Source organism: Strongylocentrotus purpuratus, unplaced genomic scaffold (genome assembly GCF_000002235.5).
Source record: "Strongylocentrotus purpuratus isolate Spur 01 unplaced genomic scaffold, Spur_5.0 spur5_scaffold_10, whole genome shotgun sequence".
Classification (NCBI taxonomy): Eukaryota; Metazoa; Echinodermata; class Echinoidea; order Camarodonta; family Strongylocentrotidae; genus Strongylocentrotus; species Strongylocentrotus purpuratus.
The window spans coordinates 17,308,449-17,335,276 of NW_022145595.1; the positions used below are offsets into that span (position 1 = coordinate 17,308,449).

A 26,828-nucleotide genomic window follows, 5' to 3' on the forward strand; every position below is an offset into this window, starting at 1 on the left:
AAGATTTTCCCTATTTAGATTTGCCATTTATAACAGAAACGTATAATCTAAGATATGTGTATAACGCGAATAACATGTAGCATCGAAATTGGGTATCTTTCAAAATCTGCTGCAATGAGCATGCAGTTACGCTTTGATATTTCTATCACGGTACAAACCTGTTCTTGATGTAGCTATGGAACGCCATGCAGGGTTTCCGATACTAATAATTATCGACAGGGAGAGAACCGCGAGATATCTCGAACATACACACATCTGCGGACACATGTTGGCTTGGTTTACCACTTTCTACATCTTTCCTTCTCTCTCTCTCTCTCTCTCTCTCTCACTCTCTCTCTCTCTCTCTCTCTCCCTCCCTCTTTCTCTGTGCCCCCATCTCCCTGTTTCCTACTTCTCTCCAGCATGTGGCGGAAATGTCGGACTGCTCATCTTCCGACCCTCAACTCATTCTAACTCTAAAGGTCTTCCCACCCCGTCCACAATCTCCACTTGTCCCACCGTGACTTTGCAGAATGATACCACTTTTCTTCACTTTTCGTGTCACGCCATCGTTGAATGCGTCCACATTGGCTGACATGTTTTAAATCAACCTTAACACATATCGTTTGATACACTTAAGTCTGGTTTAAATATATGTTTGTAACAACCACGTGACATAAATTGCTGCAATTTTACCGTTGTAAAAAAGGGAACGCAAGATAATCTTTAGTGAATTCAACAGGACGTAAGGTAAGGGACACTCTATGCCCTGTTTCCTCTTCGGCAGATGAAGCTTTAATCATGCTAGTAACTCCATGATTTAATAATGTAATTTTTAGAAGGCATTTTTCCCCCTAATATATGAATTTGTTTTACTTTGCATAGTTTTAAAGAGATAATCATTTCATTTACCCAATCAGCATGATTTATCTAGAAGGATACAACCAACCTGAGTAAGAACGACTTTTGCCATAACTCCAGTATTAGAGATCCGCAAAATATGAAATTCATATCATATTTTGAAACAAACAAAACTGTTCATTTTCGACATTTCTATTTTATTCAGGGAATGCGCTCAAGTCCATCTACCACACACTAAGCAGGACATGCAACATAGTTGACTGCTGCTCCGGTGTCCGCTCCTGCAACCAGTTTGTCTTTCCCTGCATCAGATGCTGCTCCTATGGCAACAGAAGAGTCTTCTACAACTACGACGGAACGGAAACCGTCCAACCTCTCGTCGATTATTTCAAACCTTCCAACAAAGTCGCCAAGATGAATCTCGTAAAAGGTAAGTGTTCCTTTCTTTGAAAATGAGATAAATCGGGGCTCCACATTAACCCGTTTGTTGGGGGTCCAGAATTACTATTCTGCAAAAAAAAAAGAACGTCTGGCTAATATTGGGGTCCTTGTGTACCCTACCTGTGTTCGTGGTGTACCACGGATTATTGTGTGTCTTTGATTTATCAAACAAGGGAACTTTAACCGTTATTTCCCAATGAGAGCGTTGAGCCTTCTGAGTAATTAGCAGAACGAACTGATATAGTAATAATATGGAGTTATGGACATGGTGACAAATCATTGATGCACTTCTCGTTGCTTACCATGCTAACTGCGCTACGTTCTCGGTATGTATAACGTGTTGGTTTAACCAGGGTTCTAGCTGTTCCAATCAGAAATACACATCTTAATGCAGGCAGCATGCGTTTCAGATATTCCCAGGGTTCAAAAGTGCAGAAAATAACAACCACCATGTTTCATATTAACGCGTTACTACAACATGACTCAGGAACTTTCGCGCCAAAATTCTTCCCACCATGTCTTGCCTACCGTTTCCTAGTCACCCGTACTTTTAATCCCTTCAAGGGGAAGTCGGGGATAGGCCTCCGAGGCATCCCCCCTCTTCACACCTCTTGCGGCATCCTCCGATCCTCACCACAGAATTATCCAAGTCGAGAGTATCTCGAGCGAAAATCTGGACGTCTTTTTGATGTTTGATGCCTAACCACAGAGAAGAGGCGGGTTTGTGTGCCAAACCGTCAATAGGAAGAGTTGGTCCAATTTACGAAACAGTCACGGCGCGTCAGGAGCAGAGTTCTGTGAGTCCCCTGGAAGACTGTTCGATGCGTAGGACAGCACGACGCAGGAGAACTCAAGGCGAGCGGACGCATCATTGACGGCTGTTATTGACAAACACTAAAGTGGTGTTGACACTTGTAGGAAAGAACATCGATAGGAATCTTCGCGCCCTCACCGGAGACGGGTGTCGGAAATGGAAAACGATAGGTTTGGGAATTGAAACATTTCGGGCCTGTTTTTGTTCGTCAGGAGAAAAAGAGCTGCAGAGGAGAAACCACGAATGCTCGGAGGCTTTAATGTTAAAACTTTGTTAACTTTCTGACATTTTGTTGGCCTTTCCCCCTCAAGTTTTCCATATTAAGCTCAACAAGTGGCAAGAGTTGTAATAGCGAATTGGCATTGGAGAAGTACTCATGCCTCGGGTTTCAAGTATTGTCATTCCATCTGGTGAGAAGGAGAAATAATTAAAATATTACCGGTAGCGATTCGTCGAAGGCACAGGAAACGAACAATCAGTTGCCCAACTTATTGGACAGGAAGGCGAAGTTATTGAGATGCAAGCATCGGCAAAAGGTACTACTGAGCCCATGCTTCAATTATGTTTTATGAGGAGTAAACAAATCAGCATAAGCCAAACGTAATTGGCTAATGAAGTTGCAATAAATGAGGGTAAAGGCTGAAAGGAAAATTTCTTTATGGGGAGAGAATAAAACGTAGGGGAAACGGGAGGGATTGCATTGTGGTGGCCACTGTAAATAACACCATAATAAGGACGTCAAACACTTCTACTTGAATGAAATGAAAAGCGGAAGCCGATGGAATTACGTCAATGTGGTAGCCAATAATACACAAGTGCTTTTACCTCTCATAATAATTGTTCTCTGCCATTTTGAGGAAAGAGTAGAAGAGGGTTGTGAGTTTTGGAAGGTGCTTAATTCAACAGTGGTCTTTTGCCGAAAGCCGCAAATCCGCCGCTATTGATTTTGCGTTTCCTCTGTTGACGCCCCGAACGCAATTCTTGAATAGTGAGAGAAAGTTAATAGACATGAAACAGATCTTTTTGGCCAGTAGAGAACGAAAGGAGAAAAGAACATGAAGGAAATATATATCAAATGTGCAATTAAACCTGATATCATCGACATCAATAAATGCCAATCTTATGGAAGGCGTAAAACTAGAAAAAGCAGGAAAACACGCGATTCCCATTTTCCAAATGATAAGCATCGTCAACTTCAAATGGCTTTTAAAAGGGCAGACATATCGAACTAGTTTCATAAGATTAACACATCTTTATGATAATCTTGTACAATTTCGATTTGATTGATTGATGTTACATTTAAAATTATTCTGACAACATCTAATTTCCAGCACAGATTTGCACTTCCATTTCCATGCACTTTGCATTTCAAACTTTACTTTTGTGATAAAATTCACTTTTCTCTCTCTCTCTCTCTCTCTCTCTTTTCTCTTGCTCTTCCTGTTTCTATACTCCGAGTTCAATGTGTTATTTGCCTTTGACATATTACTGTTTTACAGCCAAATTCTCTCCCCCTCTCTCTCCCACACACACACACACACATACAACCACACACACACACTTTCTGAACGCACATACACTTGCTTTCCTCTTTGCCCATCATCTCTCTCATCATATTCCCTTCTTTTCCACACTTTTTTGTTAAGCTAAATCACTCTATATACTAGTCGTTTGCTAATAACCCTTATTTAACCTCACCATATGGCATACCCCCTCCCCGCCTCTTCCTCCCTCTCCCCTCTCTCCATCTCTCTTTTTGTCAAATTCCCTTCCCAGCCCCCACCCCTCCCACATCTCCCTCCCAAACTTCCTTATTCATCCCTTGCGAATCCAAAAGCCTAGTTTTATAATGACCTTGACATCATTTTGATGATACACCAGAGATGCTGCACATCCCTTGAGTATATAGGAGATGGCAGGAAATCAAGATCAGGGGCAGATTTTCGTCGTATTTCGGCATTTTCATCCAAGAAATCCGAAACCGGCTTCTAATTTGTTTCAGGGCTATTTTGTTTCCTCCTATCTCCAACAATAATTTAACAACACGTTAAATCTGCTTGTATAATAGATAATTCATGGCAGTAGCAACGAAAGGAAACTCAAACTGAAAGGATACAGAACAGTCGAAAAACATACCCAGCAAATAATTCCATACCTGGAATTTAACCCAGATACGTGAAAATGATATCAAAGGGACTCCCAGGGATAAATCTCATGTCTACATTTGGAATATTCCTCAATATGAAAATAGAATAATATTTACAAGACTTATCCGTGTTTGTGCTGGCATTGGTGTTTTTGGAAGCAAATGGAAACCATGTAAATGGTTGTGCGTAGACACTTTGAAGTTATTTTTAGAATATATCTGGCGGGCTATTGTTTTGGTTGTTGCTTTGGACGCCATTTTGATCTTTTGAAGCATTAGCTCGACAATCCTAGGGCAGTCTTAGCCTATACTTCGTCCACTTGCAAAAGGATTGGTAAAGACAGCAAAATGAAACGACATTTTAAAGGTCTTTTAGTCCACTTTTTGTAGTTATTTACTTGATGTAATGGCGTGTAAAGTGTCAGTTGACAAGGTAGCTTTTTAGTAAATGTCATATTCCAACTCTTTGAATTTGTCAATTTTTATTTCAAAAATCTATTTAGAGTCGATGAGAGGACTGCATTAGGAGACTCGTTGGCATTTCGTTAACTGTTTGTAACTTTTTTCGTCATAAGCAATTGTCGGTCATAAGGAAACGCTTCTAGAGCGGAACACATCTGCAGGAGATAAAGACGTGTTGTACATCGTTGCGTGCGCGTAGAGTCGTCGGCGCAAGTTATCTCCCCACAGCAGATATCGAGGGTGTTGCGTTTTACAGACAAACCATTTCAGTCTGTTCTGAGAGCTCGCTTGCTATCTTCCTCAAACAGGCACGTACGACTCTTTTTAGGTTACGGAAGGGACGGAAAATTTGGAAATGTCTTTGAAAGTGAAGAGGGCAAGATAATACCTCAGCGGCGACTTAACTTCGAACACACGATGACGGGCAATGCAATTCGCCTGCAGCAGTAGCACAGCTGTTGCAAAAATCATACCATATTTCCCTTCTCGCGCGCGTTTTACCTCTCACCAAGAAGTTACTTCTTGCTCTCACTCCAGTAAATTTCACCCAAGCGCTACACTCTATGGAAACGTTTGGAAGATTATTCCATTCTCTCACCCTCTTTCTCTCCTCTTTCCATCACTCTGTTGGGCTGATGGGAATTCCATGCTAATTCTTCCTCTCTGACAGCCAGTTGACATTTCGACATATTTCGCCTGCCCTCAAGTTCAAGGTATGGTGCGTGTGAGTTGTTTCTTGCACACGTGGTTACCCCTCATTTGAAACAAGGCACCCGGTAGCCCTCCCAAGTTTATTTCTCTTTTTTTGTTTTTTTTCTTCTTCTCCCTTAGTCGATCCTCTCATGGAAAATAAATAACCGTAACTTTTTTACTGTGGATATCATCACTTAAGTTATTACAGTGAACGAATTTATAAGTCATACATTAAGCATAATTACTTGCCTCAATCAAATAAGATGGGAAGCGCACTGTATGTTTTAATTGGTTTACGCCTATATATACACACTTCACACACATACGCACACGCACACCTATAGACAGAAAAAAGAAAGTATGCTTACACAAAATTTCCTAATTTTTACGAGGTGAGAAGTCTGTAAAAGTATGGTTCATGAACAAAATATTACAAATTCTTTAGGTATCTCTAGTGTGAGAAAACATGGTACAATAAATAGTACACTACTTTAAATTTTGCTCTATTTTGAAAATGGTAATAAAGGGGTTTTATGTGAAAGGAACATGCACATGAATCTCCTTTTAAACAAACCTGTAAAATGCACATACAAACAGAGTGACTTACCCCTACCGATGTAATATGTGGCGCCTGGTGACCATAATATGTATCAATTATCTATCATGATGCTACTGTAACATTAAATATATACTTGCTCATGTAAGAAATAGAACTAAATCGCATCACAACCTATCAGCTAAAGCTTTTTTCTTAAAACTTTAATGTACATCATTGCATACCATTTCTAAAACTTTATCTTTCCCAATTCAAGTAGCAGTAGGCGCTGGCAATGGGTTTGTAAATGGCGCTAACGCATGTTGAACACGCACGATCTTTGCGATGCATTGCATGGCGCGAACATACAATCTCAAGGGCAGAGTAAATTGCTCGTTAACTACAGATACAGGAGCGCTTTTCCAGGGGACGGGAATCGTTATTTAGTCTGAGAAAAATCCCCAGTCACCCCAAAGTACTTTGAACTAGGATCCAACGTTATGGACGGAGAGAGGGGGAAAGTACCAATTTGGGGGAACCTATTGGTGTGGCAATGCTGTCATAAGGGGTTGGCAACAATCCCTTTTTATATCATAACGAATAATTATGTAGATCATGACGATAAGTACCTCGCGTACACTTCATACTAAATTTGTGAACGTTATGAAGATAGTGATAGACTATAATTGTAAAGCTAGTTTATACCCCGCCCTTAGGCGTAGCTACGGGGATGGGGGAGGGGCGCACAGGGCAATTAGTCAGAATGAAATATGAAAATAAGATAATGATAACACGGCCCCTTCCATAGACTCCTTCAATGTTTGGTCTTGTTATCTCGCGTTTTATTTTCTGAAATATTTCGGGGGCCCCTTCCCCTGATGACACTCGTGCCCCCTCACTTAAAGCCGGACCTACTCTACGGTACGCTAAAGCCCCTCTCGAATTTTATATGAAATAGTCATGCTACGCCAACACACATGGTCACTTTATTGTGAATGGGAAATCATTTTTGATTGGGGTGATTTGTTTTGAAGTCACGGGGATTTACACCAACACACCCTGGAGACGATGGTTGCTTTCGGTAGCTGCTGTGAGAGGAATCATTGGGATTCGTGGAAAGAGGCACTTTTGGCAGTTCGCCAACATTGTTTGATACTTCTGGAAAACATCCCGTGACCATGATAACATCTTTCTTGATCTTTCTCTTGAAGACGTTGGAGAAATTGAGCGGAAGGTACTCCCGCATCCACTATTTGAATAGACTATGCAAACGCGCCGTGAGGTCGATTTACAAGGATGAAAATATCCAATACCAGCCTACTGCAGATCTACCCCAAAAATAACCGACAATATATCGTTATTCCATATAAAAAATCTAAAACGTAGTGAGTAGCCATCGGTTTCATATTTACGACACATTCATTTAAGGCCCGGTATCAAAAAGATACCAATGATTTAAAAGAATGGTATTGCAATTACCATGAAAAGCGTTTGGACGTGAAAAGAACAACCCAAATACTTTCAGAACATTCTTCAGAAAGTTGTGGAACATGTCTCAATGTGGCTACCATGTACAACTGTTATCATGGTTGTCAAAGTGTTTCTGAACGTCGTTAGAACATTAGGACTTCAGGTTTTCCAATTAGGCAGACTAAAACAAATACATTTATCTCCAAAATAGGTCAGTTTAATAATTTTAGATCACTTTAAGGCATACTTCTAAAATCACCTTCCGCCAGATTCGATGAGGATGAAAGAAAATTTACGACGTCAGTCGTTAAAGCGCACTTATGATAAATAGCTCTTCCCAAACACTTACAGATATGTTTATAAAATTGGAGGCGATGATCTGAGATTTACTCTCACAATGGTGTCGTCATAAGAGGAGCATAAAATACAGAAAAATAGAGGACCACTTTTGAGTGTAAATGTCACCTTGACATCATTGGTCATAAATATTCATTGGGGTGCTTTCTGTTGATATTGCGAATGTTATGTCTTGTTTTATTGTCGTGATCATCTGCAGAAGACGTGATATTCTGTTGAAATAGATGGAGAGGATGGAAGCGTGTCATCGGATTGATAGTCACATGGCCGACACGAGAAAACAGATGAAAACCCAATGAAGTCTAAAGTAATACTTTATAAAGTAATATCGTGGATATGGTGCCATTGTGTGAAAGCATGGAACTGTGATGAAAGTCGTAGTAGGTCCATGGTGAGAGCATGGACCTACGATGCGAGTCGAATGTCAGCAAATTTAAAGGGGAAATTTTTTACATGTTCCTGTTTATCTGGACTCTGGTCCTGATAAAAATTATCATATTTGATCAAAGGGCAGGGAAATCCATGATACCCCTGCACCTTATTACCTCCACCCCTTAATATCAATGTATAACAAAATGATGTAGGCACCAGTGCCATTTGTATAAGTGATACAACATTAATAACAATCGATTAGCTGAAGAACGGTTTCAAAATCAGCATTATTATGTTGCTTTTATCTTGGGTATATATATATATATATATATCTCAATTACCTCACTCGAGGAACCCTTATCCAAGACCAAGGATCCCCGTGTGGTAATTCCTTCGAATGACGATACTCTTCCGATCACCTGATTATTCCCAAGGTGCTATAGGCCTATGCCTATGGTGGATTCATGAATCTCTCGCATATCACAAGTCGAGAAAATCTGTGACGAAAGAGAAATACAGTTTAATATCATGCGCTTTTTTCTTTAAAACTCTCCATGTGCCTTCCCTGGCAGTACGACCCTTCCGTTTGAATCCGCAGTTGCATGATGCAATATTGGTATTGGTGATCACCTGATCACGGGATCCCATAATCATACGGTTCGATTTGAAAGTCGACTAGGTGAGGGTTTGTGAAAAGACTCCCACGTGGTATTGACGTGCACCCATCGTGGTCTTAACCAAACCCAAAGAGGACCTACTTCAACCCCTGACACCAACCATCACAAATCTTCACGCCTTTCTATCGTATCATCAGCATAACCGGCACCGTTTACAATAGTTGCTTGGATGCCGAAGCTTAGGAATCCGACCTCTAAGAGGAGATGCTTCACCTCTATATGGCTCTTGACATCCAACATCACAAATCTTCACGCCTTTTTATTGTATCATCATCATAACCGTCACCGTTTACAATAGTTGCTTGGTTGCCGAAGCTCTTAAATCCGACCTCTAAGAGGAGATGCTTAACCTCTAGTAGATAGCTTTTGACAAAACGCAAATCTTCCGGCCTTTTGAAGATCACATTTATTCTTGGATGCCGCGAAGCGTAGGAATGGCAGAGGACTTGATAAATCATCGATACATTCCATTGAGACTGATGTGTATTTGTACGAATAATACAAATACTAAACATTTCAAGAGGTACGATGAGATAGGTATGATGAGATATCAGGGTGTATTGATACAGTCCAGTCCCTGCACGGGTCGGTTTGTTTCAAATGCTTTCTGATATTAAAGTATATGACCGAGAAATCCATTCATTTTGTGGAAATAAACCATATAGGATTTATTTAATAAAGGAAGTTATAATCAATGTTTATGATTTAAAATCATACCGATTCTGGAATAGAAAAATCAAGTTTCGTTTGATTTTGCCATAATCATTCGAATACTGTCTCTGAATGTGAGAGACAAATACAGTAGATGTACGCCTTAGCTTTTCATTTTTTTTTCTGTCCCTCAAGAGGAATTCGGCTGTAATTATGGAAACATTTCTGGCCTAGTACTCTTTTTGATCCTTTATGAAATCAATCAAGTGGTTAAATCATTACCAATCCTTAATTTTTTATAGAGAAGGAAACCATGAAATTCACCCAGTCTGTGGGACTAATCAGCATTGCTACCTTGCATCTTGGCCATGGGTCTCCGGGTCGGTTTAAGGACTCCCCAGAAAGCTGCTCATTGCCACAGCGTTAACGTGCTAATTAGGGGTGATTGGATATCACTTCGGACCTTGGCTGCTTATTAACGCTTTGTCTGGACACTAACGACTCCATGGAGAGTCCAGTCAGGCCTTAATGGGGGCGCAAACATCTAACGATGAGGCGGTCTTGTTAGCAAACACGGGATCAATACTTTGAAGCGCCATGCCTGGCCACACGCTACGTCCTAAGGTCATAGCAATGTGTCTTTGGCAGATCATGTCACCGTATAGATATACATTGTGGTGATACCTTGAGGTATGTCGCAAAACACTTCTCAGACATGCTGAACACCATTACACCATGGGGCCCTTCTTACTGAACACGAGTACATAAATACCAGCATGATTACCAGGCACACGAAGAAAAGCCTCGAGATTAATTGCCCTAAGAACCCGAATCCATTTCTTTGTATTGAACCCCGCTGAACACACCAATAAACATGACAAACATACCCCTTTCAAAGAGGTAACAACATGTGAATTTAAAGCGGATCATTGCTGGGATTTCAGCCAATGTTCTCTCTTAATATGGCTGGGTGTCACCTTGAATTAAGTCGAATGCCAGACAATCGAATTAGGCCAACAAAAAAAAAAGAACACCGCGATACACTTTGAAATAATCGTAATAATTTATCTTCAGTAGATATTCATGTACGTTTTATCGTGAGGTTACCTTTTAATACGAAATCATTTTGGTATGTTACTGTTTTATACAGAGCAACAATATGGGTTCATGTTATTCGCTTCTTGCAAAAACCGAATTTCCTTATACAGATGACGGCACTAGAGACTGAAAGTTTTCTGCACTGAGGCTTTCGTTACGATATCCCTATGATCAAACTATTATAATCAATGTAATCCTTTCTGTGGCTCGATAAATAGAAAGTAACTGTGTTTAATTTCTTAAGAGGTGTTATATGATCGCCAAACTAATGGTTCACAATAAACGGACCGACCCCATTTGCTACTCCCCCGTTATAGAGACATTACATTCCAAATTTAAATATAGGTCGCTTCTGCATTTCCATTCTTCCATAAAATCCAGTTTTGTGCTTAATTTTACACCAATATATGTTATTACCATCTTCTCTTTTTTTTTTTTTTTTAGGTATGTCATTACCGAAGGAGCGTTTGAGAATAGGCTTAACAGCAGTTGAACAGATCGCCGAGGTCGTGAGGTACGCACATGAGAACGACCTGCGGTTACGGGCAGTCGGGTCAGGAGCATCGTGGTCGAAGCTCACCAACGTTCGAGACATCCTTATCGGTAAGAGAAGATATGCTTTCATATTTATCTCCTTGTTGAAGATTAGATAAAATTAAGAACGTTTTCCATCTTAGTCTGGTATAGAGGTATCAATAGCTCAAAAAGGAAGGTGTTGGGAAAACGAGACCCCAAAAATGTATAAATGTTTCGGTGCATGTTCATGTAGTCACATTATTCAAGACGAGGCTTTATTAATTTTCTTTGTTTGGGTTGATTTTTCAAAAAGATATGCGGGATCTGACACGGATCGTCCGAGCATCACCTCAAAACACCGACGGCTCAATCTACCACATCGAGGTCCAAGGAGGCAAGATCTTACACGACTTCGTCCGGGAGATCGACTCCAAGTACGGCATGAGCTTACCTTGTATGGGCAACTATGCAGGCCAGACGATTGCGGGAATCATCAGTACTTCAACGCATGGCACCGGCCAGGACTACCCAACCATGGTAAGATGTCCTCATAATTCTTAAGGGTATCTGATCATGGGGCCTCTTTCCATACAATACCATAAGGACATACGCAATTTATTGGAAGTCGCATAATGGTACTAATCGCAGGGCTGACAGGAAACGACCTTGCTTCAAACCAAGATGAGTGTCTATACAAGATAATTTAGCAAATTCTAGGTATCCTCTTTTGTCATAAGAACAAAAATGTATCCCTTTTGTATGAAAACATTCAACCAATCGAACAAGTCATCTATGCCTTGTTTGCTGTTTTCATCTAGACCTACTTATGTGTCTTACGTTTCATTCTTGACCTGGACATCGTTTTCATTCTTTATAATCCGCAGTCGAATTTCGTCATCGAGGTCCATATGGTTGTCGCCAGGGGCATCCAGATCAAGGTCAGGTTACCGAAAAATGGCGAAGCAGAAGAAGACTTCGAATCGGTGACGCGGCGCGTCGAAGCGGCAAAGTTTGGCGATCCTCCTCTCGAGATCCAGAGCACGGAGGTGTTCCGAGCGGTCGCCGTCGGCTTCGGTTCCTTGGGCGTCATCTATTCCGTCACCCTCGAGTGCATTCCCGTCTTCAACATCGCCGAAACGCGCCAGTACATTGACATTGAATGGCCGGAGAAATCCGAGGAATTCCGAATTCCCGAAGAGCTCCGAGCGCTGTCCAAGGGACACGGGAAGTTCTTTTCGTTTTTTGTGAATCCTTTTCCAAGGGGAGGTGATGAGAAGAATGAAAACGGAAACAGGACGCTAAAAGCGGTGTATTTGTCAGGAGAAAAGACTCTCGAAACGGGGACATGCCAGTGTAATATGTGTATGGATATGCAGTGCTTTACATGTACAGGGTGCAGAGGACAAAGTGCGTGCCAGATTGTTCAGGTGAGTCTATGCTCGAAGTCTCCGATTAATCTCCAAGGATCTTTAATCATATTACTATAAAACTGTCGTTCATTCATTTATTAATATATTTATTCCCTGTTATGGTGTGATTTCATATATATATTACTTTTAGTATCATCTACATTCCTAGTGAATGTTTCATTCTACTTCTTCTACTACTTCTTCTACTACTTCTTCTACTACTTCTTCTACTGCTGCTTCTACTACTGCTTCTACTACTTCTTCTACTACTTCTTCTACTACTTCTTCTACTACTTCTACTACTTCTTCTACTACTTCTTCTACCACTACTTCTACATCCGATTTCTACTTCTTCAGCTACTTCTTCTGCTACTTTCTACTGCTTTTTCCTTCATATATTTTAATTTCTTCTCCTAATTCTGGTACGTTCCACTACACTTTCTTCATTGCTAGATTTCTTTCATTCCTGTGTTTCTAATCAAATATTTTCATTTTACTTCCACAATTTTGGCAGCTTAAATTACCTTTCTTTAAAATCAGCTTAAAATCATGTCACGCCTCTCAGTAATAATACCATTTTCCTCTTATTCCTTTGATACATATACCTTTGTGTCAATGATGTAAGTTAGCCTTTCACATTTGCTGTTCATTATATCGCATGATTTGCATTTCACACGAGAAACAGAAGACTGCTGATTATTGTGTATCAGGCGATTAGAAGGGTGGCATAACCCGAGTTTTGCCTGACATGTTTGCCTGAGTGCCGATAAGCTGATTCGTTCGAAAGCAAACTGTTATTGATACGGGTTACAGGAGTCGTAATGTGTAATAAGTAAGATAAGTCGATAGGAACATGGAACAATTGACCTCTTATCAAATAAACTAGTTTACCCAAATGATCAGCCTCATGTTTTAACGCTGTCTTACAAGAAAGGAAAGACGAGAGGGAAAAGGAGACCGATAGAAAAAAGGGCTTCACACGTGCCTCATTTCAGTAACCATAAACCCAAATTTTCCGTTTTTCTTGGGGTGTTAATTTCAAAGCTGGGCGATGTAAGCCTAAACCTTTCAGTCTGAAACACAAGGCTGCCTGTGTTTGTGTAAAATCTTCCGTAAAGGAACACTCGCTTTAACCCTGCGGGGCGGAGTGTGACTCGACAGTCCAAGTTTGTGGGGGCAGTCTCAGACTTCGTTTTTTTTCTCCAAGGGTCGCGTTCACACCCGTAAGAAGCACTCATAAACTTCCAGCTCGAGATGACAATGACTAACTTATATCTTCAAAATAAAGGTGTTTTTTAATAAAGGAAAGAATGTTTGATAATCACTGTAGTAAAGCCTTGGAATGCCGCTACCATGGCTTAGGACACAGACGCCTTCGTCAAGAGTGTGGAGGCACCCTGACAAGACCACCATTTCTAAACTACAAGTTATTCTTTTTCAAATTCAGAGAGTAAATACCATCTGGGTAGGTGTGAAACTCCAAGATGGCCGCTGGCAGTTTGTTCTGGTGGCGTAGTATTATGCTATCGTGGTTTATTGGGAAAAAGTACAAGGAGCAAGTTTGGGTCTAAGAGCTCTGCCGCCCGACCGTCATCGCGGGGACCTTGTTGCTTTAACGTGACATGGCGTAAAGAACGAGCGAAAGTGGCCCCGCCGATACGCCATCTTCTGACCGATTTGCCGCCATCTTGAAAGGTCAAAAGGTCATTAACGAGAGCGATGGAAATGTGCCTTTGGCGATCATTAGGGGAATGGAAGAAATATATCTCGATAGCTCATGAAACATTGTGAAATACATCCCTCACGACATTAAACCTGTTAATCCCCCATAGCAATTGGTTTCAGGATATCAAAAACAAAACTTGGCATGCATGTGTCTTTGATATTTAGCTAAATGCGATGATCGTTTGATAAAAACCAATAACAGAAATCATGAATGTTTTTCTTCTGATTGCAGACGGATTGTTCGGCGAGCTGTTTTCAGATGATAACGCGGTTTATGCCCTGCAGTTTGGCGTATTTTGCCGACTGCGGCCTGCAGCAGTTTGCAAGGGGGAAGATCTACATCCAGAGGTGGTACAACGTGCTCACATTCACCAATGGCAATATCCAGTAAGTTTTCCTGCAGAATAAACAAACACACCCACCAAATATTCATCTCAACAAAAACACTCCTCCAGGAATATCATGATTTTGTTCTCACCAAGCGTTTACATGCAGTCATTTTTCTGAAGTATTTTACAAAAGAGGGTTGGTGTCACACTAAACAAACCAAGCCATAATTGGAAGAAAACAAAATACGTTGATTTATGACATATAAAATATTTATAATATACTATGTTAATTTCATATTAGCAAGATTTATTTCAGAATATCCTTAGTCATAGGCTAATAATATTTCTGTTTTTCCTCGACAGCGTTAAGACAGCCGAGTACTGTGTCCCGTTGTCGAACTTAGATGGCGCCCTACGAGATATCCTCAAGATCATGCAGCAGTATGGCGAGATGTTCGGTTCTTACACGCTGCTGCCCGTCTATGTCCGGATGGTCAAGGCTGACGATCTCTACCTTAGTCCCGCAAATAGGAATAGGATGGATGGTTCAACGTCAGATCGATTCTGCTTCATTGAGGTAAGGACTAAAATATTATCAAAGTACTTTGCAGACAAACCTTATCCTTGAGCATGGCATTCAGTTTAGGTGAAATGATATGAATATCGTGACGTTTGTGTGGGCAGAATTTTGCAGATGTTTCAAAGAGCCAAGGAAAGGTTCCTTTGTAAAAATGTAGTTTAGTCGATCCTTGTAAACAGCTTTAAATTGGAAGCTTTTACGAGACCTATTTGATGTCGATTTTGCCATCATTCAAGAAAGTTCCATGGAGGGGCTTTGGGGCAATTTCGCTGGTGCACTTGAACGTGCCTATGCGTCATGTAACTGAAACGGGCCACCACCGTGGATATTGCAAAATATCACGAGGAGCAACGAAAACGTTATTAGTGTAAACTTGAGCAGCAATCAGAGAACACTTAGGAGCATGTCAATAGTTCACGACAGAATAAAGTACCGCGACCTTTTTTTTTTGCTCTCATAACAGCGGAACATTTAACAACGGCTCACAATAAAGGTAGAGCAGAAAAGAGGAGAAAGGAAAGGGAAAGGAGAGTCTAGAAAGGCAGGGTGTGTGTAAGGGGGGGGGGGTCGAAATTTCGAGTCAGAAAGAAAAAATGTGTTCTGTGTCGAGGAAGAATATCACAAAATATCACAAACATTTACCGCAAAATAAACCGAATAGAGTCGTCTCAATTATGAGGCGCCGACGGCGAAAACTTTCCGTGACGATTCTCGAGAAATGCCGTCGTAGGATCCTGACAGCTTATGCGGGCCCTCGGGCACAGTCGCCTGCGCCAACATTTGAAACAGATTTTTCACCAAATACTTTTGCTCTCTTCCCCCAAATAGTTAAGAAATATAAAGCGGATTTTTTTTCTTCTTTAAAAGCCAACCTTGTTTTCATATTTTCTTTTCAACCCAAGTCCCCTCACTATCAATAAATCTCATAACTATTGTTGGTTTGGTCTCTGAGAAGTAGTTTTGAAAAGCGGCTATAGTCTGGAATTCCAGAGTATATTTGGTTACTTATCTTATTGTTTTTCGTAATAAAATCAGTTTGTGGTGAATTTGGGGAATTTGGTATGAAGTGTAGCATATTATTATTAATAAATCCAATTATGATGTGCCCTTGTGCGAAGTATCCTTTCCAATTGATCAAATAACTGACCCCTTTTGTGAAAGTAATACAGATTAAAAGAAGGTTGTCTACATTAATTAACTTTCTAAATTGACCTGGAATATCAGGCGTTGCGAACCTCTTGTGTTGTCCGTAGCCTAAATATATAACTTGCCATGATCTACCTAGCTATATGGAAACTGATGTTTTAAGTTTGTAGACATCGTTTCTAGTCTACGTGGCAGATGACTATATTACATAGGTAAATCTAGTATACAAAATTCTTGGTAGAAGCATAAACATTTTCCTGTTGATTGCAATCAAAATTTCCCTTTTCACCGTCTCAGATGAAACATAACTTGATTACAAACTTTAATCCACTATTTGGTGACAATATTTTCTTGTCCAACGTAAACCCTCTTCTCAATGGGATAAACAAAAAAGCAACAACAAAATTTAAATGAAAATCCTAGTACTACATTGCTTGATCTCATATTCATTGGACAACGATGATGTTCGCAAGTGGATTTCAGTTTCCCACGCTGTTGATTCGTATTGTATCAGGACATTTCGTGAATGAATGCATTACAAAGCTCGATTATTGCAAGTCAGCGTTAACATTAGTCACACCATAAGAAGACATTTGGAGCAAGGAGGGAAATAATGAGGCGCAGAGGAAACCTTGGCCGCCACAAAGAAAGGAAGAGGGCGTCTCACAAGAGAAAGATGGAAACACTAGAGAGGAGAAGCCAAAAGAGGAAATGGAAAGAAAGTGTGTGCCGGACCTGTCACGGTCAAGGCCACCCCGAAATACTTCAAGGAACCCACGAAGTGCAGGAACAGTCTTTGAGCTGCCGAGCTGAGAGAAAGTGCAATGATATTTGGAGAGTGCAAGCTCGCTTACAGGGGGAGGAAATGATCAGATTGCGTGACAAATTGATGAGGGGTGGGGCATGTGTTGTGAGATGTCTTGAGAAGTGGTTTTGTATCCATGAGATGGTTGCCAACACAATTTGAACATGTTACCATAACGGTTGTCAGAGCGATTCAGCTTGTGGAAGCGTTGCGGTTCTTACGGAGGCGATAAACCTTAAATCCATTCAAAAAGTAGAACTAGAATTATGATTTCCCTCGTATAATTTGACGAAAGGTACACTATGTTTCACCTCTTCCTGAAATATTGACTCGGCGAAAACTAATCGGGATGAGGTAGACCAACTGCTTCCAGTCTCTAAATAAGTATGTAATCCCATGAGGTAATGTGCCTTAGAACTTGGTGAAGATGGGGGGGGGGGGGGGAGCAACGCCCTTAATGTCACCCCTTCAGTGTGTTTGAAAGGGGTAACAATATCCCTATGTTACCCCCTTGATGGGTTGAATGGTAGGAAACAATGCAAGAATGATCCGCGTCGGATCACAGCTAATTATTTTCGAACGGAACCCGAAGCTTACCCCGATCGTTTCCGATGAGGTGGCCCGATTGCTACCTCGACAACAGGTTGCTGGAACACTTCCAGCGTTCATGCCTTCAGCAATAAACTCGGTGGGACATCTATCCACCTTCTCTCTCCTCCTTCTCATCTCGCGTCCTTTTTAGAATTTTCCTCCCATGCACAGCTCAATTAGCTAGTTTGAGATACATTTCGCACAAGAACACACGTGTTATTATTTTTGTTAAATACCAAATTGAAGAATCTACTGAAAAAAATACAAAACAAGTGCACGTGAAAGTTTTGTAAATCATTATTCATTTATGAACCAATGTTTCATTCAGCGATAACAGATGGAAATATTTATATTGTGATGAAAACAAAACGACTGGCAAAGTGTTGAGTGATTTTAATAATAACAAAACCTCCAGTATTTATTTATTTTCCATACGTCTTCAAGTTCACATTAAAAGGCCGAGAAGTAATTTTCCTATATCGGAATCATGGAAATAAATCTAAACGTTTTATGCTGATTGAAAAGATATATATATATATATATATATATATATATGTATATATATATATATATATATATATATTGATGTTTGATCTTATCTTATGTGTAATATGTTTTCAATCGCACTTGGAAAGCTACGGTTATTTAAAATTAGCACAAATCTTATCAGGAAGAAACTTAAACATTGTATGTTGATTGACTTGGGTTGGCTTCCGTTCTCCAACGGGGAAAAAACGGGTTCGGGTCATCTAAAATACACCGCAAAAATGTTGAGGATAGAAAATATCGACATGAAACAAATTAAGAGTAATTTGGAATGAGCCCATACCGATTCCAGTTCACCGAAGCGACCTACTTGGGAAGTACGATAATATCAAGAATAGCTTGCGGAACATTTGCTTGTGAATTTGCCATATTAAGGTAGCCTGGAGATAATTATTTGAAACGGAGTAAACGTGATTTTCACTTCCATACCTCCCCCTCCTCCCCCAACACAAAATGCCTAAATTGTTAAGTGCAACATTTTTATTTTTTTTGCTCGTAGAAATTGTTCATGTCAAAAAATATATATTTGAAAAAATTCTTCTTAGAATATTATGCTCATATCTTTAATTAACACATCAATAGCAAGAGAGAGTTTGTAGAGGAAAATGTTACTAGCTCCCCCATACCATATGATTTGTTATTTGTTATTTAGTATTTTAAATATGGATAGCCCTATAACTCTTATTAAAGGAGAAATTACTTTCTAGTTTCTACACAAATGTTAGAGTAAATTGAACAAGTGTGTCAGGTGGGAAATGTTTGAAATTTCAAATATGAACAGTTCACGAATTCTTCTGAAAAAAGAAACTGTTAGAAATTAAGAATGCCCCTGCTCCTACCCCCCCCCCCCAAAGAAAACTTAGTCACACCATGGTCACACCATGGACCTACTAAGAATGGTCACACCAATGTCTTGAGGGTCTCGCCAACCTGAAAACCTAGATCTTTTAAGGACGTGACACATCTTACAATCATGCTTAGCATCTCCTCTCCTCATCACTTTTGATGGTAATAAAATCCAATCGACTTGGGAAAAATAATAATTCCGTCTACTCATCATGCCCATCTCATCGGCAACAATAACAAGGGTTGTCCACTCCCGATGGACACGGCCTGACCTTTGTGTCATGATACGGTCAATTGAGTTTTCGAGGTGTCCTGTCAAAATGGCCAGGGTAAAGTGGGCCATCAAGTGCTTCCGTTGTCCTAACTCTGCCATCATGGTTTTGTCTCAACGGTTTAGGCCATGAGCATCACATTTTTATGAAGAGTGAACATGAATGATTTTTATCATGCGATGAAAAATATCGTCCAAAATGTGAGGAAATATTTGTTCTTGTTTTTCCCCAATACATTAATAAATACTGCAGGATAGATGGTATGAAATCTGAATCTCAAAATTCATTTTGTCACTTTAAAAATTATGAGTCTTAGACCCAAACTAAGATTGTGGTATTACTACTCCTCACGGTGCATTTCATGTATTACATTTATGTGCAGAAGTTTATAACATTCAAGGTTTTCAAGTCGGTTCTAAAATTCACTCGTGTTCATGCGTTGCATGATCTGATTTAGTTTAGGTTAAATGATTTCTGCAGATGAACATAAATCCATAAGTGTCGGAGATTACATAAATAGATTATTATGACAATCTTGTTTACTTTATATTCTGATGGATAACTCAGTATTTTCTTTTTCTCTTTCATTATTTCCACTTTGCAGGTTCCTTTCCTGCCTGGAGCATACGGCATCGACGAGTTCCACAAAAAGATAGAGGATCATCTCTATGCCAACTACAAGGCACGTCCACACTGGAGTAAGAACAACTTCTTGAACCATAAGCGCGTACAGCAGCTCTACCCCGAGCTCGAGAAATGGAAACAGATCTATCTGCTTTTCAACCGGGACGGGACATTCGACAACGAGTTCACACGGAAGTGTGGCTTTGAGGATTTCCACCCAACGGACGATGAAACGGTGGACGACCACAGATGGCGAGGGGAACATGGGAAGTGTTGCTCCTGCGAGAGATTGGACTCTGGAGCGAACACAGGAGGTGCTGACGTGAACGTGGAATGTGGCGCGCAATCGCGGATTGACGATAGGGACTCGGGTTCGAATCTCAGTTCAAATGGAGGAAGTAGGACAGTGGAAGCTGTGGTCGAGGATGTGAGGGCAGAATTATGGGTGAAGAGAGACTCGGGGAGACATGTAAGTCCGTGTTCGTGCGACGACTCCACGCTGCGAATCCCCATGGGCAAGTCGGGTGCAATAGTGCAGCAACCCACGAGATCGTCGCTACCACCCTTGTTCGTCGAAAGAACTCCGCTTGCAGCTGACATGAGGGAGGTCGTCGAGAGCGCGGCGCGGCACGGGTGCGGTGCCGAGTCGCAGCAGGGAAGTGACACTTACCCCCACCCCTTGCCTACGGTGAAATCCACGCTGGTTTGAAAGTAAATACCCAAAAGGGAAAGGACACTTATTTCCCTCATGGTTTGTTCTTGGACGCAATACCACAGATCGGTTTATCCCGGTTTATTGTTTAGAGTTGTGGTTGGAACGCGAATTCCAAAACAGTTCAAGTATAGACATAACAAGAATTCGGCATTGCAGGGAGAGAAAATAATTAGTCCAAGGTGCCGAGGAGTCGTCGAGATCTGAGTCAACTTCAAATTTCGGTGTTACCACAATATGTCTTCTTCGCAAACCACAGATCGCCTTCGTAATGGAGAGCTTGATGTGTTAATTGACACAGGATCATCACTTGAGAAAACGCGGGAAGACGAGAGATGTTTACACGGGACAACATGAACATGGATCGTCTGCCAAGAGTTCATGCTGCTTGTGGCCTGACCCCTAGAGGAACAACGGGTCAAGATGCGGTTAGTCTCACTTACCAGGGGTTACATCCGATGAATCATACAAATGAGATAGATTGTGTCATCTTACTGTCACTCAAATTCAAAGAGCTTAATTATTTGAGGAGAAAAGTTATTTGGGATTCTTCAGATAATGGAAAGATGGCATGCCAATATTTTGGCAATTAAAGGGGTTCCTCTTTCCCAATGGTTCATGAGTATAATTATAATCCAAGCGATGTTGACAATTTTGAAATTAAATAGTTTAACACTCTCAACTCACCTCTAACGATATCTCTTAAACATAGACACATAGAGAGAGAGAGAGTAACAAAAAGAGAAAGAGAGAGAGAGAGAGAGAGAGAGAGAAAGCAGTTGGTTAAAATATATTGATTATGGAGGCGATTGAGGCGACGGAGCAGACGTGTAACTACGATTTTATATGTTATATTTTCTTTAAAGGAGATATAAATTAATGTATATAACTCTCATTTAATGGCAATCGAAAAAGTTCTTTGTTCCATCGATGCAACAGATCGAGGATAGAAAACGACTTTTGGCAATTTTCCATATTTTAGCATTTTCGGAGAAAGGACAGTGTAATTGCGATAAAAAAGGTATCAATTTGAAACCACTGGTCCTTTGCTTTCTTAGACATAAATTTAATGATAGTTTTCTTTGTCGTCATGCAAGTAAATTTCAGAGAATTCTGTACATTTCCATGCAAAGGGGGACAGATCTTGCCCATCATGCAATCGTTATTTACACTGCAGACAAGAATCAAAATGTGCTTTCATAGCCTTCATACCGACACAAAAAAAATCCAGGCAGGGGTACGTGTACATGGTGTTTGAGAGAGGGTGCAAGAAAGAAAACATAGAGAGAAAGAGAGAGAAAGAGAAAGAGAGGAGGGAAAGGGTAAAAGCGGGGTGTGTGTGTGTTTGAGAGAAAAATAAAGAAAGAGGGGGGGGGGGGAGGAGACCAATACGTATTGGTTTAGTGTGTCATACCGAAAATAGCACAAAACTGAGAACTGGAGGTGATAATATGAAAATAGGCATTTATTATCTTTGACAGAGTGCCTGGGGTTATAAAGGAAGTGAAGGAGAAATGGGCAATAATACGCTATTTATTTATTTTGACTCAATACGCTCACGAACTTGTGTATCAACTTTAGAAGGATTTGAATGTTTTTGTCCCGTCTCGATTGTATTACCACGTCTTTATCCCTCGAAGTCTATTTGGCAATGGGAAATATTTTCTTTTAGTTGTTGATCCAGGAGTACTGCTTTTATTGAGAGAAAGTTTTAAATTTCATTTGGAATCTTAGTACTACGAGATAAATGTGTATAGAATTAATGTCGAAACATGCTTCGACGCCATTACAAAAACTCTGCGTTGCCATTTGGTATCTGGATTTTAAGCATACGACTTGTTCGAAACAATAGGCAAGCCAATGATTAATTTTCATACTATATTTGTTATTTTTAAAAGTAATACTTTTATAATTACTACTGATGTGTTTATTAGTGTGAGGTCTTGTTTATATGCAAAACTGCATAATCCCAGACAATGATGGTCGTTTGCCGAAAAAAGTTTGATGTAACATGTACAAAGTGGATATATGCTATTTGGTGCGAATCTAGTGCCTTTAAACATCTTACTCTGTCTTCCCTAAAATCAGTCATGCTTATGTTTTAAAATTTAAGAGCAAATCACTCACTATTTCTCTTATAGGAGAAGGGATTCAGAATTCTTTGAATCCTTAAATAAAAACATGCGTAGCAGTAAGACAATAGACGAACTCGTCTTAAAAAAGTGTATACATTTGAAAGTATTGAAGTTTATAAATTAGTCAAGACTTATGAAGTCGGTATGTCCTGTAAAGGCGTGTTAATATTTTTATTGTATATCGAGGAACACTGTATTCATGTCAACAATATACAACATGTTTTTACGAAAGTAAAGACTTCACTGATTTGTACTTTTCTATGTGTTTATAATGTCTGTACTAACTATTGCACATAGTTCGTTTCGCTAAGATAATTTATGTAAAGTTTAATTTGTCATAAATGTGTTGGGCATCCGTGTGAGTCAAGGACCAAATTTGTCCGTTTAATTTATATCAAATCATTATTACTTTGTATAGATATTGTATATATGTATAAATATATTCTTGCTTGAATCTTATTTAAAATATTTATTTATATAGAGAAGAGGCCCGAGAAGCCCAATACCAGGCATTAATATCGAATGATAAATGTAATTATAGCAATGCCTATTTGTTATCTCTTATTCCCGTTGCACACAATGCGTCATTTTGAATGCGTCAATACATGCCCTAATCAAGCCTATGGAGGCAATTAGTGCATGCGCTATACATTCAAAGACATATTTGCTACGTTCATTTTTATATTCACATGTTGTACAATGTAACTCTCATAAGGCGCCTTAAGTAACAATGCCATTCGCTGACGCAACCGACATCATGACGCATTGCGTCGTTGCAGGTGGTGAGCACTTGTAAAATCACCAGTTTCTTTTTTTCTTCAATCAAATACATAACTACCGACCTTTGTTTCTTTTGTTAGACATGTTTAATGACTTAATTTACAGTGATGGATATATCATATGTTTTCCATGTCTGAGATTCCATTTGAACTTGATTTAATACATTTGGAGGAGATCATATGTTTGATGGCGATAAGAGACTTCCTTAAAAAAGGATTAAGGGAATTTCTTCACACAAAGTAGCTCGAATATTTAACAAACATGTATTCAAACGTTTAATATATATCTTCCATTTCTCAGTAGACAACTCATCTTCCGTCCTATATGTTTTCAGCAGAACTGCACAATTTTAATAAAATGTCTTCCAATTTTTCAAAGTTTTCCAACACAAAGTGGACTTTCTTCGGAAAGTTCTCCAGATTGATAATCTGCTAAGTGATTTATCAGCATTCGTAACACATGATATTGCCTTATAGAAGCAGTTATTTCATAAACCTATTTTTCGCTCAAATTTATTTATATGAAACAACTTTATCATTAAATGAAATGTGCTATTTATGAAATATTTTGAACAATTTTCAATAAAATATTATTTGTACATTGGAAATACTACTTATACAGTTTGTACTCGTGGTTTCTGTTCGTCGGATATTCGAAGGAAGTATGAGAGAACGAGGGATATATAAAGAGAGTTAGAGATGATAGTGAAGTAGAGAGAGAGAGAGAGAGAGAGAGAGAGAGAGAGTGGGGGCAATTCAAGAGTGATTCAAAGAGAAAGAGGGATGGAAAAAGAAGATAGAGACGACGGAGGGGGAAGAGTGGGAGGAAAGCTTGGAGAAGGAGAGAGGGACGGGGAGAGAAGAGAAAGACAGGGAGAAGGGGCAATTAACGAGTGGTACAAAGAGAAAGAGAGATGGAGAGTGGAGAAAGTGAACGGGGACGGGGAAGAGTGGGAGGAGAGCCTGCATGGAGAGGGAGAGGGAGAGAGGGAGAGAGGGGGGGGGGGGGAGGAAGGGGCGGGAGAGGAATGGCGGAGAGCGAGAGTGGGAGTCAAGAGGAATGGAAGGGAGGGATTGTTGGAAAGGGAGAGTGAAAGTGAGATTTAAAAAATATATATAAGTAAAATACAAAGAAAGTAGAACATTTAAAGAAAGACAAAGAGAGCGAGTACAGTCAATCCCGCCTTAGTGGCCACATCACTATAAAGGCCTCTTGTCTGCATTTTGTCTCTTTCGATGGGGAAATGTGTGTTGTAGAATTCGTCTGTTAAGGCCACCTGTCTAAAATGGCCACTTTCTTTGTTTCCCTTGGGTGGCCTTAATAGACAGATTTGACTGTGAGTATGAATTTAATTAGAAAGCTACTTAATTTTTAAATGAATTTGTAAGAGAGAACAATGTTCAATGAAGCATTATCCAAGCGCATACCAATATATAATTATCATAATCAACCTATGAATTAATATCATTATAAAAATAACATTGTCTTACTTACGCATGGTAGCCGCATCAAGATTTATAACTGCTTGTCTAATTAGATCTAACCAAGCATTACTAGGTATACCCGTTTGATACACCTGGATTGGGAGGGAAAAATGTAGACAAAACACCTTGTCCAAGGATGTAAGTACCAAACAAGGATCGAATCAAGAACCTTCCATATGAGAGTCAACAGGCTCCACATTAAAGATGTTTATCAGGTCATTTTACTTTTAGTTGAGTTGAGACTTCAAACAACTGCACTTTCAATATCGACACATCTTTTACTTTGAGTCAAAATTGCTTTCTTCTTTCTTTTTCTCTTTTAAAACTCTTGGCCTCTCTAGAAAGGTGACGACCCTGTAAAAGGCCCCCTTTTATGGAGCTATTTTTTTTCTCGGACATTTCATTTGGATATTTCTTCTCTTATCCCCTGTATGAAAGGTGATCCTCGATTTCAACCACTTTCGGGCAATAAAGAGTTATGACTTCAGTGTTTATTCGCTCAACAAAAGCTAAAAATACAGCCCGGGTGTGAAATCGGATCGAGACTTTGTAAAAGCCATGCTTTCCGGCCTGGCCAAGTTCAAGATCATATTCTCACCTCAATCTGACCACGATCAAAGCACCCAAAGTTCCGTTAACGCGGCAAATTATGGAAAAATAAATCAACATGGAGGATTAGATTGCACAGGTGTGTTCAGAAGTAAGATTAAATCAGCGCGCCCGTTCACACATACCCAGCGCGCTTTTGCGGCGATACCAATTCACGAAGTCGAAGAAAAAAAAATGCACTTGAGGCTTCAATGGCTGACGTAGGACTACGTCAACAAGTGCAAATAAAATAGGACAAAAAGGTTGGCTGAATGTTTATTGCAAACGATGGCACGATAACCCGAATTTTCTTCAAAGGCTCGGTTAACTTAGCTAGTAACGCAATCTAAATGACGCCTTGAAGGTCGCATGATCATTAACAACGAGGAGCCATTTTGATTTCATAATTACCTACGCTAATTATCCCATAAAAACAATAAAAAGTTACCTAACGCAATTTTTCCACTGTAATGTTTGCACTCATTTAATAAACGATGTCAGTCCCACAAGACACGGTAAAGACTGCGTCAGTAGCTGACGCAATCTTCCGTCAGCAGAATGACGCCTCGCAAGCAACAGACATATAAAACTTGCAATATTTCACACCTCGCCAACAAATGGAGACTTTTTTTTTATAGTGAGAGAGGGGCCGGAATTGGATCCGCAAGAAATTCGAAAAGTGTAAATTAAACTTGACAACTTCAATCCGCTTTGGAAGTTTGCCTGCTCGTGATCGTATTATTTTTCCTACCTTTTTGTGTATTTTTTGCTTGCCATATCAACCAGAATCGTCTGCATCCAATTGAAACTGACAAGCCGTCCGAATTTCGACAAATGTTATTTGGGAGCTATTGAATAATCTGGTAGATTGAATGAAACGATCAGAAAATTGTCAAACGCAGTATTCCAGTTCCTTCGTGTCGACAAAGTGCTTTTCTAATTTGATTTCCGACAAGTACATGAATTTTTCAAATTTTCGCTTCAACATTTCACTTAAAAATGATTGTGATAGACTCTGTTTTATCCTTTGTCTGCGGCACACTGTCGATCAAGATTTGGCCTTGACTCTTGGCATTGATGATGACATTGAAATAATAAAACTCCTGATTTTTATCATCACATGATGCCGACCATATGATCTTAAACATATGAAAACGAATGACTAATATTATGGAGAGATGATC

General features: G+C 39.9%; 1 protein-coding gene across 1 annotated transcript in view; it reads left to right on the plus strand.

The window, feature by feature from the left end:
- LOC580373 (L-gulono-1,4-lactone dehydrogenase) overlaps positions 1–21,317 on the plus strand; it is a 37,678-nt gene extending 16,361 nt beyond the window's left edge. Inside the window, exons 2-8 of the mRNA XM_030979657.1 lie at positions 1,046–1,270; positions 11,001–11,159; positions 11,386–11,609; positions 11,957–12,499; positions 14,439–14,593; positions 14,899–15,112; positions 19,926–21,317. Of these exons, the coding sequence (XP_030835517.1) occupies positions 1,046–1,270; positions 11,001–11,159; positions 11,386–11,609; positions 11,957–12,499; positions 14,439–14,593; positions 14,899–15,112; positions 19,926–20,654 (2,249 nt within the window). The 3' untranslated portion in view covers positions 20,655–21,317. The remainder of the gene's footprint in view (positions 1–1,045; positions 1,271–11,000; positions 11,160–11,385; positions 11,610–11,956; positions 12,500–14,438; positions 14,594–14,898; positions 15,113–19,925) is intronic.
- The last annotated feature ends 5,511 nt before the right edge of the window (positions 21,318–26,828 follow it).